The sequence below is a fragment of the Phaenicophaeus curvirostris genome, chromosome 1, assembly GCF_032191515.1.
Source record: "Phaenicophaeus curvirostris isolate KB17595 chromosome 1, BPBGC_Pcur_1.0, whole genome shotgun sequence".
NCBI lineage: Eukaryota > Metazoa > Chordata > Aves > Cuculiformes > Cuculidae > Phaenicophaeus > Phaenicophaeus curvirostris.
The window spans coordinates 6,452,348-6,478,945 of record NC_091392.1 but is presented as its reverse complement, the minus strand read 5'-3'; the positions used below and the strand labels follow the sequence as shown (position 1 = coordinate 6,478,945).

At 43.2% G+C, this 26,598-nt stretch overlaps 1 protein-coding gene across 1 annotated transcript in view; it reads right to left on the bottom strand.

Annotated features, from left to right (window-relative positions):
- The window catches only part of PROSER2 (proline and serine rich 2), a 28,377-nt gene extending 10,093 nt beyond the window's left edge, over positions 1-18,284 (bottom strand). Inside the window, exons 1-2 of the mRNA XM_069871403.1 lie at positions 18,200-18,284; positions 6,683-6,898 (exon numbers count right to left, since the gene is read on the bottom strand). Of these exons, the coding sequence (XP_069727504.1) occupies positions 6,683-6,817 (135 nt within the window). The 5' untranslated portion in view covers positions 6,818-6,898; positions 18,200-18,284. The remainder of the gene's footprint in view (positions 1-6,682; positions 6,899-18,199) is intronic.
- Between the last annotated feature and the right edge of the window lie 8,314 nt (positions 18,285-26,598).

Below are 26,598 nucleotides of genomic sequence, written 5' to 3'. Positions count from 1 at the left end.
CTATTTTTCTTCCCTATGTCCTTCCAGCAATACATGGCTTAAGGACTTCCCAGTTGCATCCGCATCTGTATATTTAATGGCCCTTAATGAGTTTTTCTAGCATGAATTCACCTTATTGTTTAAGCCCATTTAAATGGCTGGCATTCACAGCATTCTGTGGCAATGAGCTCCATAGTTTGTGGGCTGTGACAAAAAGTACTTCCTTTACAACCCACTGTCTGATGATTTTGATAATACCACTTCATTTGTTGAAGAGGACTATAATATTGAATGTTGTTTTCTTCAGTTTATTAACATAATTGTACCTGTGCACTTCATAATAGTTAGCAAAGCATATAATCAACAGGTCATAAATGAGTAGAACAAATGACCCAGAAGCATTTGAAAATTAAGCTAGATGTACCGAGGTTATAAACTGATTAAATTACTCCTAAGCTACTTCTAAAAAAAAAAAAAATCAAACTAAAACAATGCAAGATCTACTTAAACTCTAAAGATATCTCTTTGGTTATTGAAGTTGGGCTGATCAGCTTATGATTTCTTCTTCCCTTCTATTTCTACATTACAACAACATTCAAAAAAAAATGGGAAAATTTCACACTAGTCTTCTCATGAGAGGGTTACTGATTTGACCAACAGGCATAAGCTTGAAGGCTTCATTACATGGTCCTCCAAAAATATGCTCCAAGGTGACTAAGGAAACTACGCCCAGATGAAATTACTACAAGGTACCTATGTAACTGTGGAGGGAAGCGGGTGGCAGGGGAGAGACTTGTTTTTGAGGAGCATGATGTATCTTAAACTTATGCCCCATCCCTGGAGGTGTTTAAGGCCAGGCTGGACGGGGCCTTGGGCAGCCTGATCTAGTGGGACGTGTCTAGTGGGGTTGGAACTAGGTGATCTTCAAGGTCCTTTCCAACCCAAACTATTCTATGATTCTATGAATAATGAAACAAGACAAGTCTGGAACAGATTCATCCCTATATCTCTATTATCTGATACTTCACTAACAACAGCAGACAGTTAACAGTGTCTGTTGATGCTCTTATGTCAGAAGATGTTGCTGCAAGAACTAGGTAGGACAGAATAAGAACTTCATAAACCATTTAAGAGTGCTGCAGCTTCACAAGACGAAATTCAGTTGAAAGACATGAAAACATACAGTGATGAACAATGTCTAAGTGGCAACACAAGATAAAAGGAGTTGTAGGTGAGTTTAAGTGGCGTAAAGAGGAAAGAGTGCTGTTCAGGTATGTGAATGTCATTCTGGGATATATTAACCAGGGTGATGAAATGAAAGCGCATCCTCATTCAGAGCAGAGTTCAGATTTAGTCACTGAACTTTGGAAAGGAGACAACCAAGTCAGACAGGGTCTGGAACAAAGCAAGGAATGCCGAGACTTCCACGGGACAAGAAGGCTGTAAGAATGGAGCACATTTTGTTTTAAAACAGCAAAGAACAGATGGCAGGCAGACACAACCCTGTAGATATTTTAATATATAAAACATTGACCATTATGTGCACTGAAGGTGAGACAAGTTAAAATTGGCTTTCACATTACAGAAACTCTAATTCAAGTATTCCTTGAATAAGAAACCACGCTGAAAGTTCGGGAATGCCTATCAGTGAGGCACCTATCCTGCTCACCTGCTGGAATAATTTTTATCTATCAGATGACTCTTTGAGGAGGAATGATGCAGTTGACAGTTCCTGAAGCCAATTTGTGCTCTATGTACATTCTCATTAGCACATTTTACAGCAAGGTCATAACTTGCTAGGAGTCAGGCTCTTTACCTTAGTTCTATACTCATGGTCCAAAGCAAGCAGTCCTCAAGCTCCACTTCTCAACTTCTTGCCCTGCTGGTAGGAGCAATGACTCATTTTTTTAAGGCATATTGCTTCCTAGTATCAATTTCAAGTGGACAAGGCATAGCATAGCTCTCTCCACACCCTGTACAGAATGGCTTCCCCCTGCCCAAAGACAGCTGTATCCATAGAAAGTATCAAACAGTAAAAAAACCTGCTTGTTTTGGTGTGTGTATTGTTGTTTGGCAAAGTACTTGGGAATGGTGAAAGAACTTGTAGCACAGTAAAACCTGAAGAGTATCAGTATCAAGGGCAAAAAACATCTTGATTCTCAAAGCACTATTTCTCAGGACTTTGCCTTCAATGCACCTGAAGTGCAGCTCAGCATCACAAGATTCTGCACACTCAAATTGTGAGAAAAAAGAAAAAGGTGGCATTGGACTAACAGACACACAATCTATTGTCTTCCAGTAGCTCCTAAAACCATGCTAAAATCCCAGGACTTTTTCAGAGAGGCTACGTCAAAGAGATAATAACGCAGCATACTTGGAAAATCACATCTGTTGCATTTGAATTACCTGTACTGATCCAAAAAGGACAAAGGTTATAGCAACTACTTTTAGCCTACCAGAGACATCATAACTACAAAATAATCAGGTCACCTGAGTTGAATGGCTGAGTGTGTGAAATAAGATACCGAGCCAGCTCAGACTGCTTACAAGATATTTGCTTTTCTTGTCTACGTAACCAGTGTTCAAAACGTCACCTGTACTACACAAGGTGTCTGGCAGTGAAAGATCATCTTCGGTGACTGGGTATCAAGTCTTGTTAGAGCCAGAGGAAGCTTGTTAAAAAATGGAATAAGCAAGTCATCTTTTTAGAGTCATGGCTATCTGCCAATTTAAGCTACTTGATTAGTGACCAAAAGAAAGAGTCACTTGATCAAATGCTGGAACTCACCACTGACCCAAAACCAGTGGTGATGAACTGTGGCATTGAGGATCTGTTCTCAGTTAATAATAACAATAACAACAACAATAATAACAACCACCACAATATGATCCACTGAGAGTAACAAGAACCCACATGCTTCAAATCTACTACTTGGTAAGACACATTCAGATACAGAAGGCACAGGACTGAAGTTATATCAAGAAACCCAAGGCACTGACACAGCTTATTACTAATGCAGTTCCAAGCAGCACGGCTACTACAGTAGTACAACCAGCACCTTCTGGTATGATTTTCATAAGTGGTACTATTGTCCTAACTTGTTATTCACACCTAGAAACTAAAGCAGTTACTCACTGATGAGCATAGATACACACTACAATTACCAGAGTGAAGCACTGAAAAAGAAGGATTGGCTTTGAGAAGTCACCAGTCTGCATCTATTCAGACAATGGAACAAGACAAATTTCTTGAAAAAAAAAGCCAAGACCTAGTTTTATTTCCAAATTAAGCATCCTCAAATGGCTGCAACTGTATTTCACTGCGAGTTAATTCTTACACCACATATTAGGGAGTGTCATTCAAGAACAGGTTCTGGAAGTCAGAACTGCCAAGCAGAACAGAGTGCTTTTGTTTACCATCCCCCTTGGGTAGTGCAACTGATTCTATGTATAGGGAATATATGTATATATAAGGAGTATATATGTACTGGTCTCATCCTTTTGCCAAGCACATATATGGATACCACCTTCATTAAAAAGAAATCAGCGTGCAAATTCACATCCTCCTATGTAGGAGTTCGTATGGTTATAAAAGTTGGTGTGAGATGAAAATACCAGGGCAAACATTCCTCCCACCTAAATGTAGGCTTATGTCTTCAGCTGTTGTGATTGGATTTGGCAACATAATCTAGACTCGAACATCTATCATTTATACGAAAAATTCCACTGCAATGAATACAGGACATCAACACCTTGCTTTCCATTTAAAAAAATACATTTTGCTATAGAGACTGCAATTGTTAAAGATTAACTATAAGCACCATTGTGTAGGTAAGAAGCAGCTGAGAAATCTGGCAAAATTAAACTGAACTGAACAGCTGACTGTTAAGAACCATACTCACAGAGTTTTAAGACCTTTTTGACACACAGCAATTTATTTTCATCTCCTAGCCATTCCTAAACCAACAACAAGTTTCACAGCAAGCAATGCCAGTGGAGACACACAGCGTGCAAGAACAGCCAGCAGTCAGACAAACCAGCTGTAAGCAGCCAGCGTAGGATAAAGCTGGTCCAAGTGTTTGTCTCTATTATCACATCCCAGGATTTGTTTGAATTCCAAAGGTGCGATACAAAGATTTAGGGACTAATGTGGTTTGACACCAACAAGCTTAAGAGCCTCTTTTTTGTAATCAAGTAGGAAGAAGCCTGGAACAGTACATGCCTGCCAAAAAAAACCAGTGTCACACTTTTTTCCTTTCCAAGACCATTAAAAAAAACCCAAAAACTGAAGTCAACCCTGACCTCCTTTGTGGTATCTCGAGGTGAACAGACCCAGAAAAGGAATACATGAAGAGGCAAGAAAGTCTGTAATAGCTTCTGTTTTAGAGCTAGGAAGGTCTGACTTGCCTGAAAAAAACCTGTCCCTTCCTTTCTTAGAACCGGCCTAATAAGAAATTGTCTAAATAAAGTTATGTATCATCTCTCTCTCATTACACCATCAAAAACGCTATATCTTCTGAACCTTTACAGCAAAACTACTGAAGCAAAAAGTTCACGCCTCTAGAAGCATGTTCCAGGAGGTAGCTTTTCTTGTTAGGAATCCCCTGATGCTTAGTGCACTGAAAAAAATCATGCTTTTAATACACAATTACGCAGGGATACAGAAAAAGAAATATTTGAAGAATACTGCTCTTTATCATGAGGATTTCTAAAGCCCATTTCAGTGCTGAACAGATAAAAGGTACCAGTCAGTGGGAAAACCACTTTTCTCACATCAGATCATAAAAAGGAAATAAATGAGCAGCATTAACAACTTGAGGCCTATTCACCCAATTACAATTGCCAGAATTTACTTCATATCAAGTTCCCCATACACCTCTGCCCCAAACTCAGAAACTGAAATTATGCCTTTATTGAAGTGAGTTTCCACTCCTCAACCTGTTATTCCACATAAGCTGTCAGCTTTCTTGGACACGCCACCTACTACACTGCTGGAAGAACAGTCACAGAAGGGGATCTGTGGCACCAGAATTAAACTTGTTGATACATGCTTCACATTTTTCATGCACAAACTAAAGGCTTCAGGAACTTCTTTTACTAACGGACAGGTCTGATGGGGATTGCCTGACCCTGCAGCCAGCTTTTACTCCATCTATAAATCACTGCATTAAAGTCAGAAGGGATTCCAATGCCAGCTGATGCATCACCACATGGGGTTATCACTTGGTAAGGGAATCTATGTCATTTTCAGACACAGCAGACTCAGGATGAGACTGTAAGAACATACTTATTTATATGTAGCCCTGATAACCAATATCGATCTTTTTGAATAACCAATCTCATGTCCAGCACCGCAGCCAAGAATAAAACCCATGGAAACGCAATTGGCTACTAGTTTGATAAACTGGAAAACTGGAGTCAGAGTAATGCATGCAACTAATTTGTAATTCTACAGAAAATTGTAGTTCTTTAACAAAGAGCAACCCCACTATAATTCACTAAGATCCAGTTAGTTTCAACTCTCAGTACCTGGGTTCAAATGGTCTGCTTGGCTACACTCTTGGCTTCCCCAACCCTGACTTTTCACAACTTTGTTCTAGAGCAGATCAGAAACAGTTAAGGGACTGAATTTAGTAACACTTGTGTGTTTCAACTTGCAACGTGAGCTTAAGCATGGAGCAGAATATTAACTGAGTTTTATTTCCCTTAGAAACGACCAAGAAGGAATATCTTCAGAATTACATCAGCTGCCAAAAAGCTCACCAAACACCACAAACCACTGAGCATTTCTGAGTTACATAGATAAACACAGGTATCAACTTGCCAGGTTATTTTCACCACTTACTCTTTCACAGCAACAAAGTACTTCACCAAAAGGAAGCTAGCAGGGATGTCAGAGGGAAGCATATGGGAAACCTAATTCCATGTTTAAGAGATTTAGATTCTGATTAAGGTAAAGCATGAGTGCTCTTCGCTCAATTAAAAATGGATGCTTTTCAATCAGTTGTGATAACTAAAAAAAAAAATATGCACAACGAACCATACCTACTTTCTAGGCTCAGCCCGTCACAGCACAAACAGTACTGCTGTGTTCATTGTCTGAATCATCCTGCTAATTGGAAAAATGCAGAAGTGCATCCTACTGCCTCAATTACTCATATACTATTTAAATGGCCACACACTCATATTCACTAATGTGAGGACAACTTTGTTTATGGTGACGTATTTGTTGCTCAGCTAATTATACAAAGGTAGAAGAAGCTGAGACCTTCATGCAGTAGTGTCAACAAGGAACTTAAGCAAGAAACAGCGTATAGAAGACACACTATTCTTAAGTTCCTTTATGAGCTACTTAAGTATGTGAGGGCAGAGATGTGCACTGAACTGTGCACTGCATGTGGGTGGTTGCACCAAGCTGCCCCACATAATGTGTGCTCCTTACTGCCATTCCCAGCTCTCCGGGAGGGACAACCAGCAAGAAGTACTCTCCAAGGTCTCAGAGACAATCGCACCAGAATAGCAAGATACTGTACTAAATTAGTTATTTCTGGCCTTTCAGTTTGTTAACCAACACCATAAGCAACCATTTAGGATTAGAAATGGCAAAACCAATGCTTAATAAAAATAAATAAATAATCCTGCAACATGAACAAAGCTACTAATGTAATTTGTATCACTAAGCATAGGCTCATTAAACACTTACCAGGGCAAGATTTCTGCACTTAGCTTGGCTGCCAGGATTTTCCACACTGCCACCGCTCTCCATGCTCCCACGTGTGTGCTTTGGAGAGATTTCAGTTGCCATTTCAGAAGAATCTGAGAGGAGATTTCTCGGCATCACACCCTTTTGACTTATTGATCCCGATGCCACGTAGAATGCTATCAATCTATAACGTAGGGCTGCTAGCTTTATTCATTTCTGAAAACAGAGAATAATGTGTCATATTTAAATCTTTTTTTTTATAACATTTTAAAAGGAGTGGAAAATAAATAGTATAAAAGATCCCCCACAAGTTAACAACAGTATCTCCATGCTCAAGAACTCACATACTCACATACATGCTCACACTGGGCATGGTTTAGTGTTTGATAGGAATGGTTGGACTCGATGATCCGGTGGGTCTCTTCCAACCTGGTTATTCTATGATTCTATGATTCCATACCATCTGTGTGCACCTTTTAAAGAGTTATTCCAAAAGCTGACTTAAAAAATCCACTGTAGCAAGGTTCTGTACCCCATCTCATGTGCTTCCAAACCAGATGCCTACATTTACCAGCATGGACTCTGCATGAATACCTGTACTACAGATTCAGTTTGTGTTTTGCATTATGACACGCCATTAACAGTAATAAAATCCTACCAGCTGAGATATCAACTGGCCCAGGTAAAATGTCTTTGTTTTTAACTAGCTTTCAGACAAGAATTCTAGTTATCAGATCACTAGGGAAATGGAATCCAGCCAGCCTCCTAGTGTTGCTGCAGTTAACTTGTGTGTTACTGAAGCAGCTCTACACCAGCTTCTTCTGGTGAAAGATCCACGGACAGATCTTAGTCCCATTTTTGCATCATGGTGTTACACAGCAAAATTGCGTTTGAAAGTTTGCAGAGCTTTTATTTCACTCAGCCATGAAGAAACAGTGCTTGTACATTTTGGAAGATGCTTAGTAGAACAGACACCCACACCAGCACTTAATGGAGCAAAAGCCCCCATTTTTTTCAGCCATTCTCATGCTCAGTTCTGTAATCTTCCCTGAACTGTCGACATCTTCCAGAACACTGAATTCCTTCCTTCAATCTCAAAATACCATAAAGACAAAAATTATCCTTTTGCACTAGCAGCGCAAACCAGGGGGGGGGGAAGTAGAATCTAGCTCACCTCACTCTTTCCAATATGTTAAAAGATCCCACACAACAAGAATTTGCCGTGTTCTTTAGCAGCCCATCTTTTTACCCACCCTGCCTTGTGACCAGGGAACAACAGTGACGCGCTCCTCAAAACAGTTGGTTCTGAGGTACCACGTTATATGCAACCTGCTGAGAATTGGATACCATTACCCTGACACTGTACAACTGAAATTAGATGGTCTTGCTTCCCAAGTGCTTCTCCCTTTATTATGGTTCAAGAGGTGACATGAGAACCAAAGTCAAGTCTGCATTTCCAATTCAATTGGATTACTTCTCCTTCCTCCCTACCCCTGTCAGCTGAGGCTGAGAAACCGGAGCCTCCTGGTAAGCTGATTAGTGCTTCATAGCAGTCAGATAACATCTGACAATACTGAGCAACAATTCCATCCTGCTGATAGTTTCCTCCCAGGAGATGGCTATGACATTACCTAAGGTACGTACGAACGCTCCCGCGTCTATGCCGCGTCTATGCCGTAGCATCAACATGTGTCCTGTGGGAAGGCTCCCAAACAATGCAGCTAGGCTGCAGTCCAGCAAGTCTTGGAAGCACAATCCACATAAACAGCGTGCTGGATTGCCACAATAAAAGCATCTGATAGCCCTTCTCAGGAACATTAGGTTGAACGATTAAGATTTAGCCACATTTTTTTTACATAAGAAGAACATTCTACCTCTCTTTTATTAATAACATTAGCTATAAATAGATAATGCATCCTCAGGATAATAAACTCAAGGTGATGCCACAGAGGTAGAAACATACTTTTTGGTCCTGGTTTTCAGAATCGCAGACGTGATAGCACTGCTTCTGTACTTCTGCTTGACACGTAATCAGGTAAAAACCAAAAGGCTGTATTGCAGAAAGCTAAATTGGAAAAGAGTAGCCTGAGCCTACAACATATCCTGCAACAGCAGCTCCAACTACAACAAACTGTGACATTGAGTAGCTGCACAAAAACACAGACACACGCAAATACTTGTCATTTTTAGAAGGCGACATTACTAGTTTTACTATTACTATCTTGACTCCTCTAAAATGCTACACACATGCACACAAATGTATATTTAATTTTTAGAAGACAAGACTATCAGAGAAAATCTTGACACCTCTGAAATTCACAGAAAACTCCCACCAACTTCAGATTTTATCCCATGACTTTTAAGATTATATTCAGATTAAAAAAAAAAAAAAAAGGATTTTTCTAAAGAGGAAGCAGCAAGAGGTCAGTACTCCTATCATTATCCAATGGTAGCTAAATATTATTTGTCATCAGCACTTTCATGGTGCAGCATTAGTTTTTATTCAGGTGTCCCCAGTATAAACTGGACAAGCTATGTTTGTTCTGCCCCTCAGTGATGAATTACAGTCAACTACTGGATTTCTAGAATTATGCTCAAAACTGTGGACATTTTATAGACTATGTTGAGAGGTCATAGCTCCAGTTTACAATAGATATCATAAACAAGACACATTTAAAGACAAACTAAATGAAGATATGAAACCAAGTTACCAAGAAACCAATTAAAGGGCCAAAACTTTGAGAGAAGAGAAATTTCAGAGTACTGTCCTGCTTTCTCCAACAGCAAAATCTTCACATAATCAGGTCTCAGCTTCATAGCGAGCTATCTGCATCCAGGACAGCACAAACCCCCAGATTCAGTAGTGATAGAAGTTCAAGCCACAAATTCTAAATAATAACAATCAAATCTGCTTCCAGCAAGCTCCTGTTACTCATGTTGGAGCTCAAGCACAGATGTTTTGCAAAGCTCCTGAACAAGGAACAAAGGCAGTGACTGCTGCTGGTTAAGAGAACCACCCACACAAGGTTAAGCAGTAAGCATTATGGCACTGGTTCTCCTTCTGTGCTGTAAGCCGCAGCTTCTTTGGAGGCTTTACTCATTTCTGAAAAGCTTGGGAGCAGGTGCAGTAGCCTGTGAGTCTGAGGAAAAGGGACAGGGCGCAGATCTTTTTTCCTTCCATCCTTTTCATTAACTTCAAGGGTACACGTCAACAAGACCATAACCCACTCGTATGGGTTATTTCTTCTCATTTTTGCCATGTTTTTCATGCAATACATACAGCATGCTTTATAGACAAATTCCCCTCCATTAGGCTAACACAGAAGTTCCTTCACTCTTTCTGTGTCCCCTCTATTAAGTGAAAGTTTCATGTATTTAAGATTGAAATAGCTGAGGATCGAATGAATTTCAAGACAACCCCACTGCCTGCTTCAGCAGGATTGCCTAGGTAACACGCAAGGGTTCAAAATAAGGTAACCAGCCTCAGAGGGAGCAAGAACAGCAGGATGACAGGCGGCTGTTCCTCCTGACCTTCAGAGATGCATTAAATATGAAAGTTGCTCACAACAGGATTTGTTGCTTGGTCTGCTTAATGCATTGCAGTGGGATTTTTTTTTGCTTAGTTTAAAAGATGTGTGTCTGTACCATCAGGGTTTAATAAAAAAAAAAATAAAAATCAGAGCATGACGCAGGAGTGCAGAAGTGTGACAGGATCAGTACTATTCAGAGAGATCCCAAATATTAAGCCAAAATGCATCTTAAGGCAGCTATGATTTTATCAGCTGAAATGATCACTTCTTGGTTACATTAAAGCTCACCTTGAGGAGATATTTAAAACAATACAACTCACATAGTAGGCAAGTTTGTCAGAGGGTAGGAGGAAGAAACTGAAATGCTCTTAAGTTAACATTGAATTTTACCTCCAAAGACTTAATTTTGCTCTAACAGAGGCACATAATTCAGACAGGCTGTATTAAGTTGCCATCGAAGATAAAGTGCAGTCTGTCATTTTAAAAAGGATATTTTTATAGTTTTGCTGACTAAGATTACTTCTCCACTGAAGTTCAGTGTTAGCATTCACAAGGGACTGTAGCAGAAGGAGACTGAAAAAACTGTTTATTAATAATCCTGTTTGAAGACTAGCTTAATAGGCAAAAAGATCAATCCTGCAAAAATGGAAGGCATTTAGAGGCTAAAAGTCAACCACTACATAAGCAACGAGCTGGAAGTCAACAAACAGAACAGCATCATCCCATTTACTGCACTATATATTTAAGCTAAGTAGAGTCAATTTTTAGAAACTTATCATACATTTTTAAAAGGGCACAATACGAGTCTCTCCCTTCCTTCACTATATATACAATTTCTAGAACACTCTTTACATAAAACATTTTTTTAATCTACATTTCTAAGCCTAGACTGTACCCCAAGCATCACACACACTTTGTCTGTTCTTAAACAGCTATTTCTTGGTGATACAACCGAATCAAAAGAACTGGACAGTGAACTTCCAAGGTTTGTTTCGTCCATCACCTGTCTACAGACACACCAGTGGGACAGTCCCTCCCCAGCTTTCTTATAGCCTCTCAGGTACTAGAAGGTCCCTATAAGGTCTCCTCAGAGTCTTCTCTTCTCCAGACTGAACAACCCCAGCTCTCTCAGCTTGTCCTCGTATGGGAGATGCTCCAGCCCTCTGATCATCTTTGTAGCCCTCCTCTGGACCTGTTCCAACAGCTCCATCTCCTTCTTATGTTGAGGATTCCAGAACTGGACACAACACTCCAGGTGGAGCCTCACAAGAGAGGAATAAAGGGGCAGAATCACCTCCCTTGACCTGCTGGCCATGCTCTTTTGATGCAGCCCAGGGTATGGTTGGCCTTCCGGGCTGCGAGCAGACATTGCTGGCTCACGTCAAGCTTCTCATCGACCAGCACCCCCAAGTCTGTAGGGCTGCTCTCAATCACATCATCCTCCATCCTCTACTGAAATCAGGGATTGCTGCAACCCAGGTGTAGGACCTCACACTTGGCCTTGTTGAACCTCCTGAGGTTCTTGCAAGCCCACTCTCCAGCCTATCCAGATGCCTCTGGATGACATCCTGTCCTTCCACTGTGGCAACTGCACTACTCAGCTTGGTTTCATCTGCAAACTTGCTGAGGGTGCACTCAATCTTGCTGTCAATATCATTGATGAAGACATAAAACAGCACTGGTCCCAGTACGGACCCCTGAGGGATGCCACTTGTCAGAGGCTCTCAGCTCTGTGCACCGTCAGTCATCTTGCACTCCACATGGTGCTTGAGTTTGGAGAGTTAAGCATCTAGAAAAAACATCTGAAAGTACTCCGAGGTCATTTGAAGCATTACTGTGTTTTATAAAAACAATGGTACAGATGCAGACAAGAGACATCTGCCTCTATCTGCCTCCAGCGGTCAGTAGCAGATGCTGAGAGAAGAGTATGTAAAACAAGGCAAGCAGAGAGGAGAATCCATTCAGATTCCTGCACATTCCATTCCATTCCAGATTCCTGGAAGTCCACAGAGCTTCCCAAAACAGGCCAGGTATTTGTGTCTAATAACCTGATGAATTTTTCCTTCTACTAAGTGCTCCTGCAACATACCTTTGAACTTGCCATACAAGATCACGGCTAAGCAAAACCAGCTGGCTCATGAAGAGCTGGCTCAGAGAGCCACTGCTGTTACAAACAGCAAAAATCAGATCCAGTATAGTGGACATAGTTCTTCCTTATGAACAGAGCTATCAGCAACTGAATTCTTCTTGCCTCCTCCCCTATGAGAAAATTCAGGTTATTCAGCCTAGAGAAAAGAAGGCTCCAGGGAGACCGTATATGCAAGGGCATGTAGTAATAAGACAAGGGGCTTGAAAGTGGAAGGGGGAAGACTTAGATTAGACATTAGGAAGAAATTCTTCATGATGAGGGTGGCGAGGCACTGGCACAGGTTGCCTAGGGAAGCTGTGGCTGCCCCATTCCTGGAAGTGTTCAAGGCCAGGCTGGATGGAGCCTTGGGCAGCCTGGTCTGGTGGGAGGTGTTCCCTGTCCATGGCTGGAACTGGATGATCTTAAAGTCCCTTCTGACCCACTTCCAACCCAAACCATTCTACGGTATTCGGTTTAGGAAATACAGAGTATATCCTTGAGCTATAGAGGCAGCCCATGTTCTATTCCTGTGATACACATTGAGTTCTCAGCTTTCCAGTAGAAGAACAAAGTGATGGTATTATCAACAAAGGACAAATCTCACAAGTTGGCTAACTGCAAGAGCGCATGGGATGGCTCAAGAGATATTGCTTTACATGCATAAACCCCCCCAAAATCAGGCAGTAAATCTGTAAGCTGTTCTTACAGAAAGAGTCAAACCAAACTGAAGTAACAATTGATAACACTTGATATTTGGCAATCAAGATAAATGCAAACTGGGCAAAACAGTTAAATTCTGATTATTTTTTTCTCCATGTCATAACTGAAAATGCTTATGATAATATGCTAATGCATTTTAATATGATGCACATTCCTCACCTGCTCATGAAAAATTGTGTCTGAAATAGTCACAGCTATTTAACATCCAGTAACCAGGAAATGTTCCTGCCCTTGTTTAGAGAGGGACTGCCACCATAGTACAGGCGGCCAAATAGAAATGCTGACCATCAAAATAAGAACAAAAAAGTACACAACCCCTCCCAGTCTACGACAGTATGGTCCTCTAAACCAGGCCAACAGCATTTTTTTTTAGGTATCTCCTTGGATATCAGTTCTGATGGAGATTTTCAGAATGGGTGTAGAGAAAGTCCGAACAATGTTTTGCAAAGTGGGAATATGCTGGGTACCCTCACAGCACCATGGCAGCCCAGCACAGACATGCAGCAATTGCAGTGTTAACAGTCACGCAATGCTCCCAGAATTCAAGTGAATTTAATGAAGGCAACAGCAGTATTTTGTTTTAATCTTTCTGGTTTCTGTGATGCATTTGTGACAATTCAAACTTTCCCCTACAGGCTGGACTGCTACAAAATCCGTTAGCTTTAAAAATAAAAACAAAGATTCTCTCAGTTCTCTAAATCTGGAAGCTGGAGCCTCAAGAAATACACTGAATGTCATTCATACAACTTCCACTAGAAGTTGTGAGAGCTGCCAGCAGTGAAATAATTAATCCTGTGTACATAAGTTTTTATAAGAACTAAATGGGCAAGGCACCAATTCAGTAAAACTTAAATCCAGCTGACTTCACTAAGATATTTCATCACACACTTAAATGGGTTGCTGAAATGGATCTCAAGTTAAATGTAGCAACCACTTAAAAAGAAAGGAAACAATTGCAAACCAATGTTTTCATCAGCTAAGTAATGATGCAATTACTACACTGACTTCTCCAAATCATGCTTTGCTCAGAAATAATACTTACAGTTACACCTTTGACCTTGTTAATTCAAGCTTCAAGATATCAGAAAAGAGGGTTCAGTATTCTGCTTCATTCTTAACTAGTCAGCCTTCTTAGTTTTTTGAGACCCTACACTTTAGAAACTACAGCATCTACTGAACACAACCAAACCAATGCAAGATGAGAGCGTGCATCATCATAACCTCATCACCCTCTCTGCAGTGTTTGGGAAATGCTGCTTCTTTTCAAACAGACAGCAGAACACCAATGCAGGATTTGGGGATGCTACACACAGCGGTCCAGCCTCGAGACAGAATTTATTCAGAAGAAATCTGCGAAGCAGGTTTTCGTGTGCCTAATCCCTTGCAAGTAAACTTCGTTCCCAGTTGACTACATCAACAGCAGCTTCAGCTGAATGCTGTTGCCTGAAGCAAAGGAGGCCAGTGGCAAAGGTTTGTGTGGGTTAAATCACCAGAGAAGGTTCCCTGCAGTGCTCACATTTCCCATGCATTCACAGCAACACAATCCTTCCCTGCCTCAACTAAAAATAAAACTATAGCCGGTGACAACTAGTTACTTTTCTTTATCCGTGGGTAAGGTATTAATCTAATAAGGCTCTCCCTGGTACTCTACAGTTGAGATTTTATGAGCAGTATATGCTTAGTGGAAAAATTATGTATGATACCTGGAGCTGTTGAGTCTGGTATTATAATGGGGATTTAAACACATCCAGGGGATGGCGGTGATCTCCTCTGACTTCAAATGTCCTTATGCAAATTCCAACAAGGAAAGCATCCAATTCTTTTAAAGTTACCCTTTAAAAATCTCCCCTGTTAACAGCAGGGTGGTGCTATCTATGTCAGCAAACACTTTAGAAACATGAAACAATTTCAGGCACAGACTCCTCTGTAATTAGTCAACTTCTGCCTTGTTACAGGTGTAGCATCACTGGGGTTTAGGGTTTCATTATGTAACTGCTGCTACAGTCATAGCAAAGGTGAACCAATTCCTGTTTCACAGAGTCTTTAAGACAGCAAGATAATTTGCAGCCCCAGTACGGCTGCGTCAGTCCCACAGCTGGATCTTGAGTTGCTTTCCTGTGTTTCTTCTCGTGACTGCTATACTAGTATAGGGAGACATCTGAAGCACGAAGCAGAAGTGTTTACTTTAAAAAGCAACTAATTTCTTTCCTATCTAAGTACATAAAGATCTGCCCGCCCAAGGCAAACAGAGCAGGAAATACCATTAGCAAAACAAGGTAGTAAAGTTTTGCCCTAGACTCTCCTTGGTACAGGGATAATCAATACGCACCCAATTGAAAAGGATATCTTTAAGCAGTTAATTACACTGGAAATTAAAACCCCTTCCTTTTGTATTTCAATTAAAAAAGAGGGAGGAGGAGGGAGGAGTTGGTAACAGTATTTGACACAGCCTGTCTGGCTGGCTTTTGAAAGCCATGTTCATACACTCATTTATTTTCATGCTCCAGTATTCTAGAAGGTCACTCAGCCCGAAATGTGTGAACTGCTCAGGAGTTTTCCAGTTACTATACCCAACCAGCAAGCCCCTCTGCCAATATTCTTGGTTAATATTTCTCTCGGAGGCATGCAGAGAATAAGCAGCTATGACCAACACGAGAAGAGTTTTAGTATTGACAAAACAGAGAGATGCAACACAGAATCCCCGTTCCTTTTCAATGTCAGGCATTTCTTGTACTTAAGAGTCATAAAACTTCATTTTACTCATTCACTCTCCAAACAAATCCTTGATATGAAAGACACAGCTGGAAAAATCTGTTCCATTTCTGAGAAATATTTAGCACCTTCATTTCTTGGAGAACTATGACCAAGTTTGGGTTTTTCCCTTTTCCTGTTTAAACACCAGCTCCCTCCTCTTATACAGCAGTGATTACTGCAAAGGAGGGAGAAAAGCCACAATCATTACTGTTTCTAGTAGTACCTGTACAACGGAGTCCATCTGCAATGCTGCATTAGTCAAGGATCTGTAGAAGAGTCTTGAAATAATACCTTTTTATTAACTCAAGCCAGAAATTGTGAAAGCTTTTCAAACTAAGACGCTGTAGGGCTTGGAAAGTCTTTCCCTCTGTCCCTTTCATTAAAGAGAAGCTGGAAAGGAAATAACTGTTACTTACATTTCTGATGCTTGTCATTTAAAATCCTTGCAAAAGTTTTAGAAAGATAGGGAAGAGATTTGGAGGAGGTTGCCTGTTTCATCCACATGCTTGTTACTGTGGGAATCATAGAATAGTTTGGATGGGAAGGGACCTTAAAGATCATCCAGTTCCAAATCCCACTGCCATGGGCAGAGATGCTTCTCACCAGACCAGGTTACCCAAGATTCCATCCAAACTGGCCCTGAACACCTCCAGGGATGGGGCAGCCACAGCTTCCCTGGGCAACCGGTGCCAGCGCATCACCACTCTCATAGTGAAGAAATTCCTCCTTATGTCCAGTCTAAATCTGCCCCACCCCAGCTGATACTCACTGCCCCTCTGTCAACAGCCCCTCCTCAGCTTTCTTGTAGCCCCTCGGGTACTGGAAGGTCTCTATAAGATCTCCTCCGAGCCTTCTCTTCTCCAGGCTGAACAAGCCCAACTCTCTCAGCCTGTTCTCGTACGGGAGGTGCTCCAGCCCTCTGATCATCTTGGTAGCCTCCTCTGGATCCATTCCAACAGCTCCGTATCCTTATGTCAAGGATTCCAGAACTAATCATCTCTTGCTACACTCCTGCACAGGACCAAGCACAACACAGCTCGGCTTCCAGCTGCCTCCTCCTAGTGCCGCACTGAAACAAAAACTACTCGGGAAACACACCCTTGAGATCCTGGATTACTGAAAATCCTGAGAGTGTTTTTTAAGGCTGTGGTTTGTTTTACATATACTAAACCTCACCTGAGCTGCCTAAGATTATGATTTTAAGAAGCACAATCCATAACACTCTTACAGTCTCCAGATGGAAAAGGTAGGGGAAAAAAAAGTATTTTGAATGAGAACTTATTTTGAACTGAACTAGAAACTGTTTAAGCCACCGCTTTTCCCAAAGGTAACATTAAACTGCAGCCAGCCAGAAGAAATCAACGAGGAAGAATAAAGCAGCTCCTTCCCATCACCCGTAGTCAGTAACACCGCACACGCAAAGTTTAAGAATGTACAGGCACAAAACCTTTCCTTAACTATCTTTTCCTTTTTTTGTTTTCTTGAGAAGTTGATAAGAGTAGGGAAAAAGGGAAGGAGAAAAGAAAAAGAGAGGGAAGGAGAAAAGAAAAAGAGAGGGAAGGAGAAAAGAAAAAGAGAGGGAAGGAGAAAAGAAAAAGAGAGGGAAGGAGAAAAGAAAAAGAGAGGGAAGGAGAAAAGAAAAAGAGAGGGAAGGAGAAAAGAAAAAGAGAGGGAAGGAGAAAAGAAAAAGAGAGGGAAGGAGAAAAGAAAAAGAGAGGGAAGGAGAAAAGAAAAAGAGAGGGAAGGAGAAAAGAAAAAGAGAGGGAAGGAGAAAAGAAAAAGAGAGGGAAGGAGAAAAGAAAAAGAGAGGGAAGGAGAAAAGAAAAAGAGAGGGAAGGAGAAAAGAAAAAGAGAGGGAAGGAGAAAAGAAAAAGAGAGGGAAGGAGAAAAGAAAAAGAGAGGGAAGGAGAAAAGAAAAAGAGAGGGAAGGAGAAAAGAAAAAGAGAGGGAAGGAGAAAAGAAAAAGAGAGGGAAGGAGAAAAGAAAAAGAGAGGGAAGGAGAAAAGAAAAAGAGAGGGAAGGAGAAAAGAAAAAGAGAGGGAAGGAGAAAAGAAAAAGAGAGGGAAGGAGAAAAGAAAAAGAGAGGGAAGGAGAAAAGAAAAAGAGAGGGAAGGAGAAAAGAAAAAGAGAGGGAAGGAGAAAAAAAAATCCGCACACAGCTCAATAGCGAGAAGCGAAGCTTCCCGTCCCGGAGCAAAGCGGCCGGTGACAGTTTTTCCCTTCCCCTCCTCCGAACGCGAAACCGAACGAAGCCCCAGTCCTCGCCTGGGACGGGAGCCCCGTTAACGCTTAATAACCCCATTCCCGCACCATTCCCGTCGGGAGCCCAGGCAGCGGCGGGAGGGAAGCGGGAGCCCCGGGCGGGCCGGGGGCGGCGGGACTCACCGGCGGCGGGAGCGGCTCTCCCGGCGGGGCGAGGGGCGCGGGCAGCGCGGCCGGAGGGCGGCAGGTGGCCGGGCGCCGAGCAGCCCCGAACTCATGCGCACTGGGCCCGGACCGCCCCCCGCGGGCCTTAAAGACACCGCGGCGGCAACCGGCGGGGAGCGGCCCCGCCTCGACGGGACCGGACGGGACGGGACGGGACGGGACGGGACGGGAGGGGAGGGGAGGGGAGGGGAGGGAGTGGGAGTGGGCGTGGGGATGGGGATGGGGATGGGGATGAGGAGCAGGATGGGATGGGGTGGGATGGGATGGGACGGGACGGGATGGGACGGGACGGGATGGGACGGGATGGGATGGGACGGGATGGGATGGGATGGGATGGGATGGGATGGGAGAGGAGGGTATGGGAGAAGATGGGATGGGATGGGATGGGATGGGATGGGATGGGATGGGATGGGATGGGAGGGGATGGGAGAGGAGGGTATGGGAGAAGATGGGATGGGATGGGATGGGATGGGATGGGATGGGATGGGAGGGGATGGGAGAGGAGGGGATGGGAGAAGATGGGATGGGATGGGATGGGATGGGATGGGATGGGATGGGATGGGATGGGATGGGATGGGATGGGATGGGATGGGATGGGACAGAAAGGGGGTGGGATGGGATGGGATGGGATGGGAGAGGAGGGTATGGGAGAAGATGGGATGGGATGGGACAGAATGGGGATGGGATGTGACAGGGTGGGATGGGACAGGTTGAAACGGAATGGGACGGGACGGAATGAGACGGGACGGGACGGGACGGGATGGGATGGGATGGGATGGGATGGGATGGGATGGGATGGGATGGAACAGGACGGGATGGGACGGGATGGGACGGGACGGGATGGGATGGGATGGGATGGGATGGGACGGGATGGGATGGGAGAGGAGGGTATGGGAGCAGATGGGATGGGACAGAACGGGGATGGGATGTGACAGGGTGGGATGGGACGGGTTGGGACAGAACAGGATGGGATGGGATGGGACGGAACAGGATGCAATGGAACGGGACAGATGGGACAGGGTGGGATGGGATGGGGTGGAATGGAACAGGGTGAAATGGGACAGGATGGGACAGGACGGGATGGAACAGGACAGGATGCAATGGAACGGGATGGTATGGAACAGGACAGGAAGGGATGAGATAGGACACGATAGGATGGAATGGGAGGGGAGGACAGGCGGGATGGGATGGGATGGGATGGGATGGGAGGGGATGGGGAGGGGGAGGGGAGGGGGAGGGGATGGGACAGGGAGGGATGAGATGGAGTTGGACAGGACAGGTGGCCCTGTCCCAGTGAAGTGACAGGGTTTGATTGACAGGCCTGAAACGATGTAGGTGACCCATGGATGATTCATAATTAGACCAATTAGATGGTTTCTAATGGCTTTAAATTGGAGGGGGGAAGATTTAGAATAGACATTAGGAAGAAATTCTTCAAGATGAGGGTGGAGAGGCACTGGCACAGGTTGCCCAGGGAAGCTGTGGCTGTCCCATCCCTGGAGGTGTTCAAGGCCAGGTTGGAGGCCTTGAGGCCTTGGGCAGCCTGGTCTGGTGGGAGGTGTCCCTGCCCCCGGCAGGGGATTGGAACTGGATGGGCTTTAAGGTCTCTTCCAACCCAAACCGTTCTATGATTTTTATACCACACTTAGACTGTGTGTTAGAGCACATCATGCCCCAGATTACATCACTGCTGGGAGCACCTTGTGTGGTTTAACTGCACGTCCTTGTGCCCAAAGCACCGCCAGAGGTTTCTCTGCTGAGGCGCTGTCCCCAGTGTCCCCCAGCCGTGTGCATGGGGTGGAAGACATGGTCTCCACAACCACCCTGTGAAGGTGGGTACCATGAGGGCCCACCATAGGCAAGAGGGAAGGTGGTGCCTTTGGATCTCTTGGAAAACTCTGAGGGAAAACTCAGCCCAGCTCTGGCACCTTAGGGCAGCATGGATGGCCCCAGTCATGAGGGGTCATTTGTGTTGCAGCCGGTGTCTGTGGAGCTTGTTCCTCTCCTCAGCTACTTGGAAAGCTGTTTCTCCCGAGTAACAAGTGATAGGATGAGAGAAAATGGCCTGAAGTTGTGCCAGGGGAGGTTTAGATTGGATATTTGGAAAAATCTCTTGACTGAAAGAGTGGTGAAGCATTGGAACAGGCTGCCCAGGGAAGTGGTGGAGTCTCCATCCCTGGAGGTGTTAAAAACATGTAGATGTGGCGCTCTGGGACATGGTTTAGTAGGCACGGTGGTGTTGGGCTGATGGTTGGACTGAAAGATCTTGCAGGTCTTTTCCAGCCTTAATGATTCCATGATTCTAAAGGGTGAGGGTGAGAGAGGTGAAAACAGAGGGACAGACATGTCAGGCCTGTCTAAGAGATTTCCTGCTCAAGAATCCCTCTTCAGTGAGGAAGAGAAAGGGGTTCATGTGATTTGTTAATCTGTGACACTCATATTTAACAGCTCAAAAACAAATACTGCCTGTTTGTACTCTTATTTATTGTTAATATATCACCATACTCACTGGTATTTATCAAGTAATCATGTCCCCTCCCTCCTTCATTGTGCAAGGGCAAGGCAGCCATCAAATTAATGATTTGACTTGTATAACACTGTAAAAATTTCAAGCCATTCTCGGAAATCATTAGTGCTCACCCATGCTGTGGTGGCAGTAATAATCCTATAGCAAGAAGTACCTCAAAGTATGCTACATGCAGGTGTTTCAAAAAGATGTGACCATGCCTGAAATAGGCAGTGTAACAGAACAGGGAAGGGAAAGGTGTGAAGCATCAGTCAGTGAGGGCTGGGAAATGCTAAGACCATTCTCAATCTCCAGCTTTCTCCTGAGCATCCTCCAAGGCTGCAGGAGTGGTGTCCAGGAAGAAAGCAAGTGGTTGAGATCTCAAAAAGAGGGTTACCTGGGTTACCTTATGTAATTCTTGGTTATTTTAAAGCTAGCATCTAATCTTTTGGTCATTCTGCAGGCAAGAGACACGGGGTGTCTCCACCAGCTTAAGACAGGTTGAACAAATCACATTGTGAGGAAACGTTTTCAGTGGCTGTAGAGTGGTAAAGCCTGACCAGAGTCTACATGTCTCTCTTGTCTGGAGACCTAGTTTATGGCTTGCTAATGTTAAGCTAGATGAATCCCATCTCTTTTTTTTTTCATCCTTGGCTCTACCAACAGCTTGGTACAGGATCACATGGCTGGCCCAGTTAACATCTGTTACACAACAGTGTGGGAGAGGAAAGTGCCTTATTTCATCAAGGAGGAAAGTGGGAATTGTGTCTACTACATAGGGCATGTAGACCTTGATTAAGGAAGGTATCGTTCTTCAGGAGACATATTTAATTCAAGAATATACTTAAAGGCAAGTGTGTACTTTACTGATTTCCAGCGTGGGAACATCAATAGACAGATGCAACGTGCTTTGAGATTCATCAATGTAGGATGTTAGGTAACTTCCATGTATTATTCTCACAGCAGGATCTGTAAATACATGCTAATTTGCCCTGCCTGAGCTAACACTCTCCTTGGTAGAGGGACATCACCTTGACAAAGATCTTACCGTTCCAGTGCTTTGCCAGCTCCACAGTGTTATTTTCTTTATTTCTTGATTTACTCTCAGCAACTTGTAATATCAGGTCTAGTCTTAGATTAAAAATGTGCTCTGTCGACATTTTTCTAGCCCAGGTGTGTCTGAGAGAGTTTTTTGTCCTTTTGATCATCAGTTGTGTATTTTTAATTCTTTCCTTGTTCTTCAACATTACTAACTGCTGATCCCAGTAGTGGCTTTATTCTAGGAGAGCAACTGTGTGTTGACACGTTCTGTCCTGAAGGTGGGGAAATTGGTGGTGCACGGTGCACGGTTCCAAGTACACAGCCCATTACTATGTATTATTGAGAACTTCCCACCTCTGCCCTGTGAAAACTTGTTATACTGGTTTAAAAATATGTCAGGCATGCATCTCCTTCCTCTAACATTAGTCATTAATTAACATGCGATACTGACATTTCTGGTTGCTACTTAATAAAGCAAAACAGTATTATATGTACATTTCTAACTTCTTTCATACTCCAACGTCGACCTCATGCCATACACAATTGTGTCAGCGCAGCCCTGTGTACAGGAAGCCTGTTCTGCAGACCCTCTGGAAATGCTGCCCAAACCAGAGCCACTAGAACAAGCCCCCGTTTGCAAAAATCCTCTTGGCGATCCGACTCCTTTTCCTTGCATTACAGGCCAAAATTCAAGTGTCTTCTCACAGAATGTGCTTGTTATAGTTACTAATGCAAACAGCTGAGACTAGACACACTGAACTAAGCAGCTGTAGTCAAAGAGGGTGTTATTCAGCTGTTTTGGACTTTTTCACAAATAGTTTCCATCTAGGTCTTTTTTTCCCCCTGCATGTGGCCTGGATTTGATAAGCAATTCTGACCTGAGCAGTCAGAAAAAGAATGTAACTTTTATTTGAATTTCAGTAGGCTTAGAAAGCTCCACAGTAACGTTCAGAACCTATTGGTGTGTGATAATGTATAGACATTTAAAAAACCCAGCGTTTTGAAAAGCTGGTAATTTACATTTTGAATGTAGGGCAACGGATAAACAAAATAGGGAATAAAGGGGCACTGGGATACGAGACAGCAAATAAAGAAATTGGGGTTAGCTAAAGTGAAGGCTGAGTTACTTTTATGGTCATTATAGTTGACTTAGTGCTGTGCTAAACCTGGTGTTACGGTTGTTGTTTGTGCAAGAGGGGCCATTGGAAATCCCAGGACAAGACCATGTACAAAGTATTGTACAAATAGCAGGTAGCGTACAGTCACAGTTATTCTTGTTTACAATCAGTAATCCCACACGAGATACACTTTGTGACTCACTTATACAACTTTTCCTCCTGACTGACCACATCTTTTTTTTTTGGCAAGGTACTTACAGCTAGAGCCAATGAAAGGCTTTGGTGTCACAGCACTCCTTGCTCTACTGTGCCTAGCTGGCAGAATGGATTTCCAAGCAGCGAGATAAACTTGCAGTGATCCGGACTTTGGGATTCATCTGTGACTCAGCAGCAGGCTGATGCCCCAGCCCAGATGTCACTGCTGCCTCTCTTGTGCCACTTCAATGGCTTTTATGACGCTGTCACTTAGGTCTATGTAGTGACCTAGATTAATACCAGCAAGACTAACTGGAAAGACACAAATTGGATGGGTGGCCTGTGAGGTGGGTTAGCAATTGGCTCACGCGCCACGCTCAGAGAGTGGTGTTCAATTGTCTTTACTCAGGCTGACAACCCAAGAGCCCAATACAGATCAGAATCTGTGTGGCTGGGGTGCAGCCTTGCTGAGAGGGATCTGGAAGTCCTGGTGGGTAAGAAGCTGAATGCCAGTCGTCAGTGCACTGCTGCAAATTGGATCTTGGGCTGCATCTGCAGGGACATTACTAGCAGAGACAGAGACATGACCATCCCACTCTACTCCATGCTTGTCAGGCCACACTTGGAGTACCGTGTCCAGTTCTGGTCTCTGCAATTCAAGAAAGACACAGACTGGAGAGGGTCTAAAGGAAAGCCACAAAGATGATCGAAGGGTTGGAGAGCCTGCCCTGTGAAGAAAGACTCAGAGTTAAGTCTTTTCCCCTGGAGACCTCATCACAGTACTCTAGTACTCAAAGGGCTGCTACAAAGAGAGCAGAGGCTCTCTCTTCAGTAGGACCCACATGAAGATGAGGGACAATGGGTACAAGTTGCACCAGGAGAAGTTTCATCTTGATATAAGAAAGACATTTTTGACAGTGAGAACAATCACTCCTGGGAACAGCCTCTCGAGGACACAGTAGAGTCCTTGTCACTCAAGGTTTTCAAGATGCTACTGAACAAGGTGCTAGATAATCTCATCCAGGCTCCCTTTCCCATGGAAGGTGGGATCAGCTGATCTTCTGAGGTCCCTTACAGCCTGCACTGTTCTGTGAGTCTATGAACATTTTTGGAAGGAGCTTGTAACTTTTTTTTACCCAGATATTTTTTGCATTTTGTTTAGAGTGTTATGGGACAAAACCAAACTTTGGATTGAGGGAGGCAGACAGCAACCCCTGAAACCAGCTCCACTGCCATAGGGAAAGGAATATGAAACTCAAAAAATGGTGAACCAAGCTCCAGAAGCTTGGTTATTTTTTTTTTCATTTAATTTCTTTTAAGAAAATACGAGAAGCTTAAAATCACGTCCTCTGAGCTGCAGCAAGCAACTTCCATTCCTCCTCTGGGCGATTAGGGTGCACATGTGGAAAGTGAGACATATGTTTTAACAACCTGATGGTTTGGAGACAACTGAGTCTCCCAGACTGATGCTTCCTAGACAAGCACTTGAAATACCACCACTTGCTGTAAAAAATAGCCAAAATAGGATCGGTGGAGAGCAGAGACGGTCAACCTTTATTGGGCACTCTCTAGGAATGCCTTTAGCATTTAGGCCAATTAGCGATTAAGCTGGGATATCTAATTTCCAGGTTATGTTCTAACTTAATTGAGAAATAGCCCTGAAGCTGCTGTAGCCAATGCTGTTCTGTACCTGTGCAGAAGCAGAACTGGAGGCATCTTGAGCTGTGGTTATTAACTTTTCTTTCCAGCCAGTCTTCACAGTTTTCCTTTAGTCTTCTGCATCCCCAGATAGACCTCTGTCCCCTTCTCCTTCCTGTATTGCTGAGACAATCTCACTGTCCCCAAGCCATTCTTTCTGACTCCTCCACCATCTTCCTCTCCCCACCAGTGCTTCTTGACCCACTCTCATTCTCGAGAACTCTCCATATTGCCTCTGGGTCTTCCTGCTGCCTTCTGTTTCTATCAAGCTATGTCCCTCTTCCTTGCTGTTGGTTCCAGAGCCTAATCTGGTAGGCGTACTAGTGAGTTGTCTCGTAATTTGGACCTAATTTCTTTCCTCATCTTACTTCTGATGCTAGTGCTTGTTGCTACTGAGATGAGATTTGTAGGGAAGAGGAGACCTCTACAGAGTAAGAAGTTGCCTGAAGAGTTGTGCTGTCCTCAGGGTTTGTCTGCAGTTCAGCTAAAGGGATAAAAAGGGGAGCCGGAGGGTATTTTTGACATTTAGTACCTCAGTTGCACTCAAATTCCAGTTTCAGCTGCTATATCCTTTATTGAATCTAATCCTTCATCTTTTCCTTCAGCAGATCCTACTCGTAGGGCAAATACTTCTCTTTTTCCATGCTTTGTGTGTTTAGAGGAGGGTGGGACTGCTTTCTACTGGTTTTGTGGTATCTACTTGAAAGTGTCCCTATTTTAGCAGGTTCCTATAGCATTAATGCAATAGAGAAGTACACCTAATAGCTGTTCCTTGGCTTCTACTATTTAAGACATCTGTTTTCTGACATTTGATGATAGTTTGTTCTCCTGTACATCCCAGTGAGTATTGATAACTTGTTATTTTCCAGTGTCAAACTCTAACAAGTTTGAAATAGATGCAACTTATTTTCCTGTGGGGAATGAAGACATATGTCACTGAATTGTATTAAATACTAATCATATTATTTCCAAAAGAGAGGAGTGCAAATGGAATCAAAGAAATGTAGAAGATAATTTATTCTAAGGGAGCATATAAACACAAAATATATATACTTGGAAATAAGCTTATCTTTTTACATTGTTGTGGTTTTTTATTGTTTAAGGGGTTTTTTTGGTTTTTTTTTGTTTTTTTTTTGTTTTTTTAAATCCAGTTTAATTACTGCTAGAACTGAAAGTTAATTCTTCTAATGGTCTTCCATTGGCCCATGATATGGTCTGGATGTTCTCAATTACAGTTCCCAAGGACAGAGTGTCCTGTCATACAGTGAGCTCTATTTTGCTTTTGAGCTGCATTTTCTGTTTCAGCAGAACTGGATGGTTTGTGGAGAAGGACAGCAGCATGAAGGGATTCCTTATATGTCATGTTGGAGGGAAGGACTTTCTGTTGTCACCCAGGATGTTCTATAACTGTTGTGGAAAGGGATTCTGGTAGGGCTGTGGGCTCTGTCTGGGGTCAGCTTCAAGGTAGTGGAATAAATCCCAGTAATTTCATTAGGAGTTGCATGAGGCCTTTACTAGATCAAGGAAGGGGTTTAGACCTCTGTAGCAGAATGTAGGCGGACTTTAGATGTTTAAATTTCATCTGCAATCCAAACAATCTCTGCTTATCAGGCATCCAAACCTGCATCAGTCTTATCTCTGTCGGCATCTCTCAGTTTGACCTCAAAGTTCCCTAGATGCACATGCTGTGTGAGGTGAATGGGAAATTTCAGCACAAACCTCACTTTTTTCAATGTCATGACTTACACATTTTCTGTCCTCAGCATCACTCAGGCTCAGTGTGTCCACGTTGTGTTTGG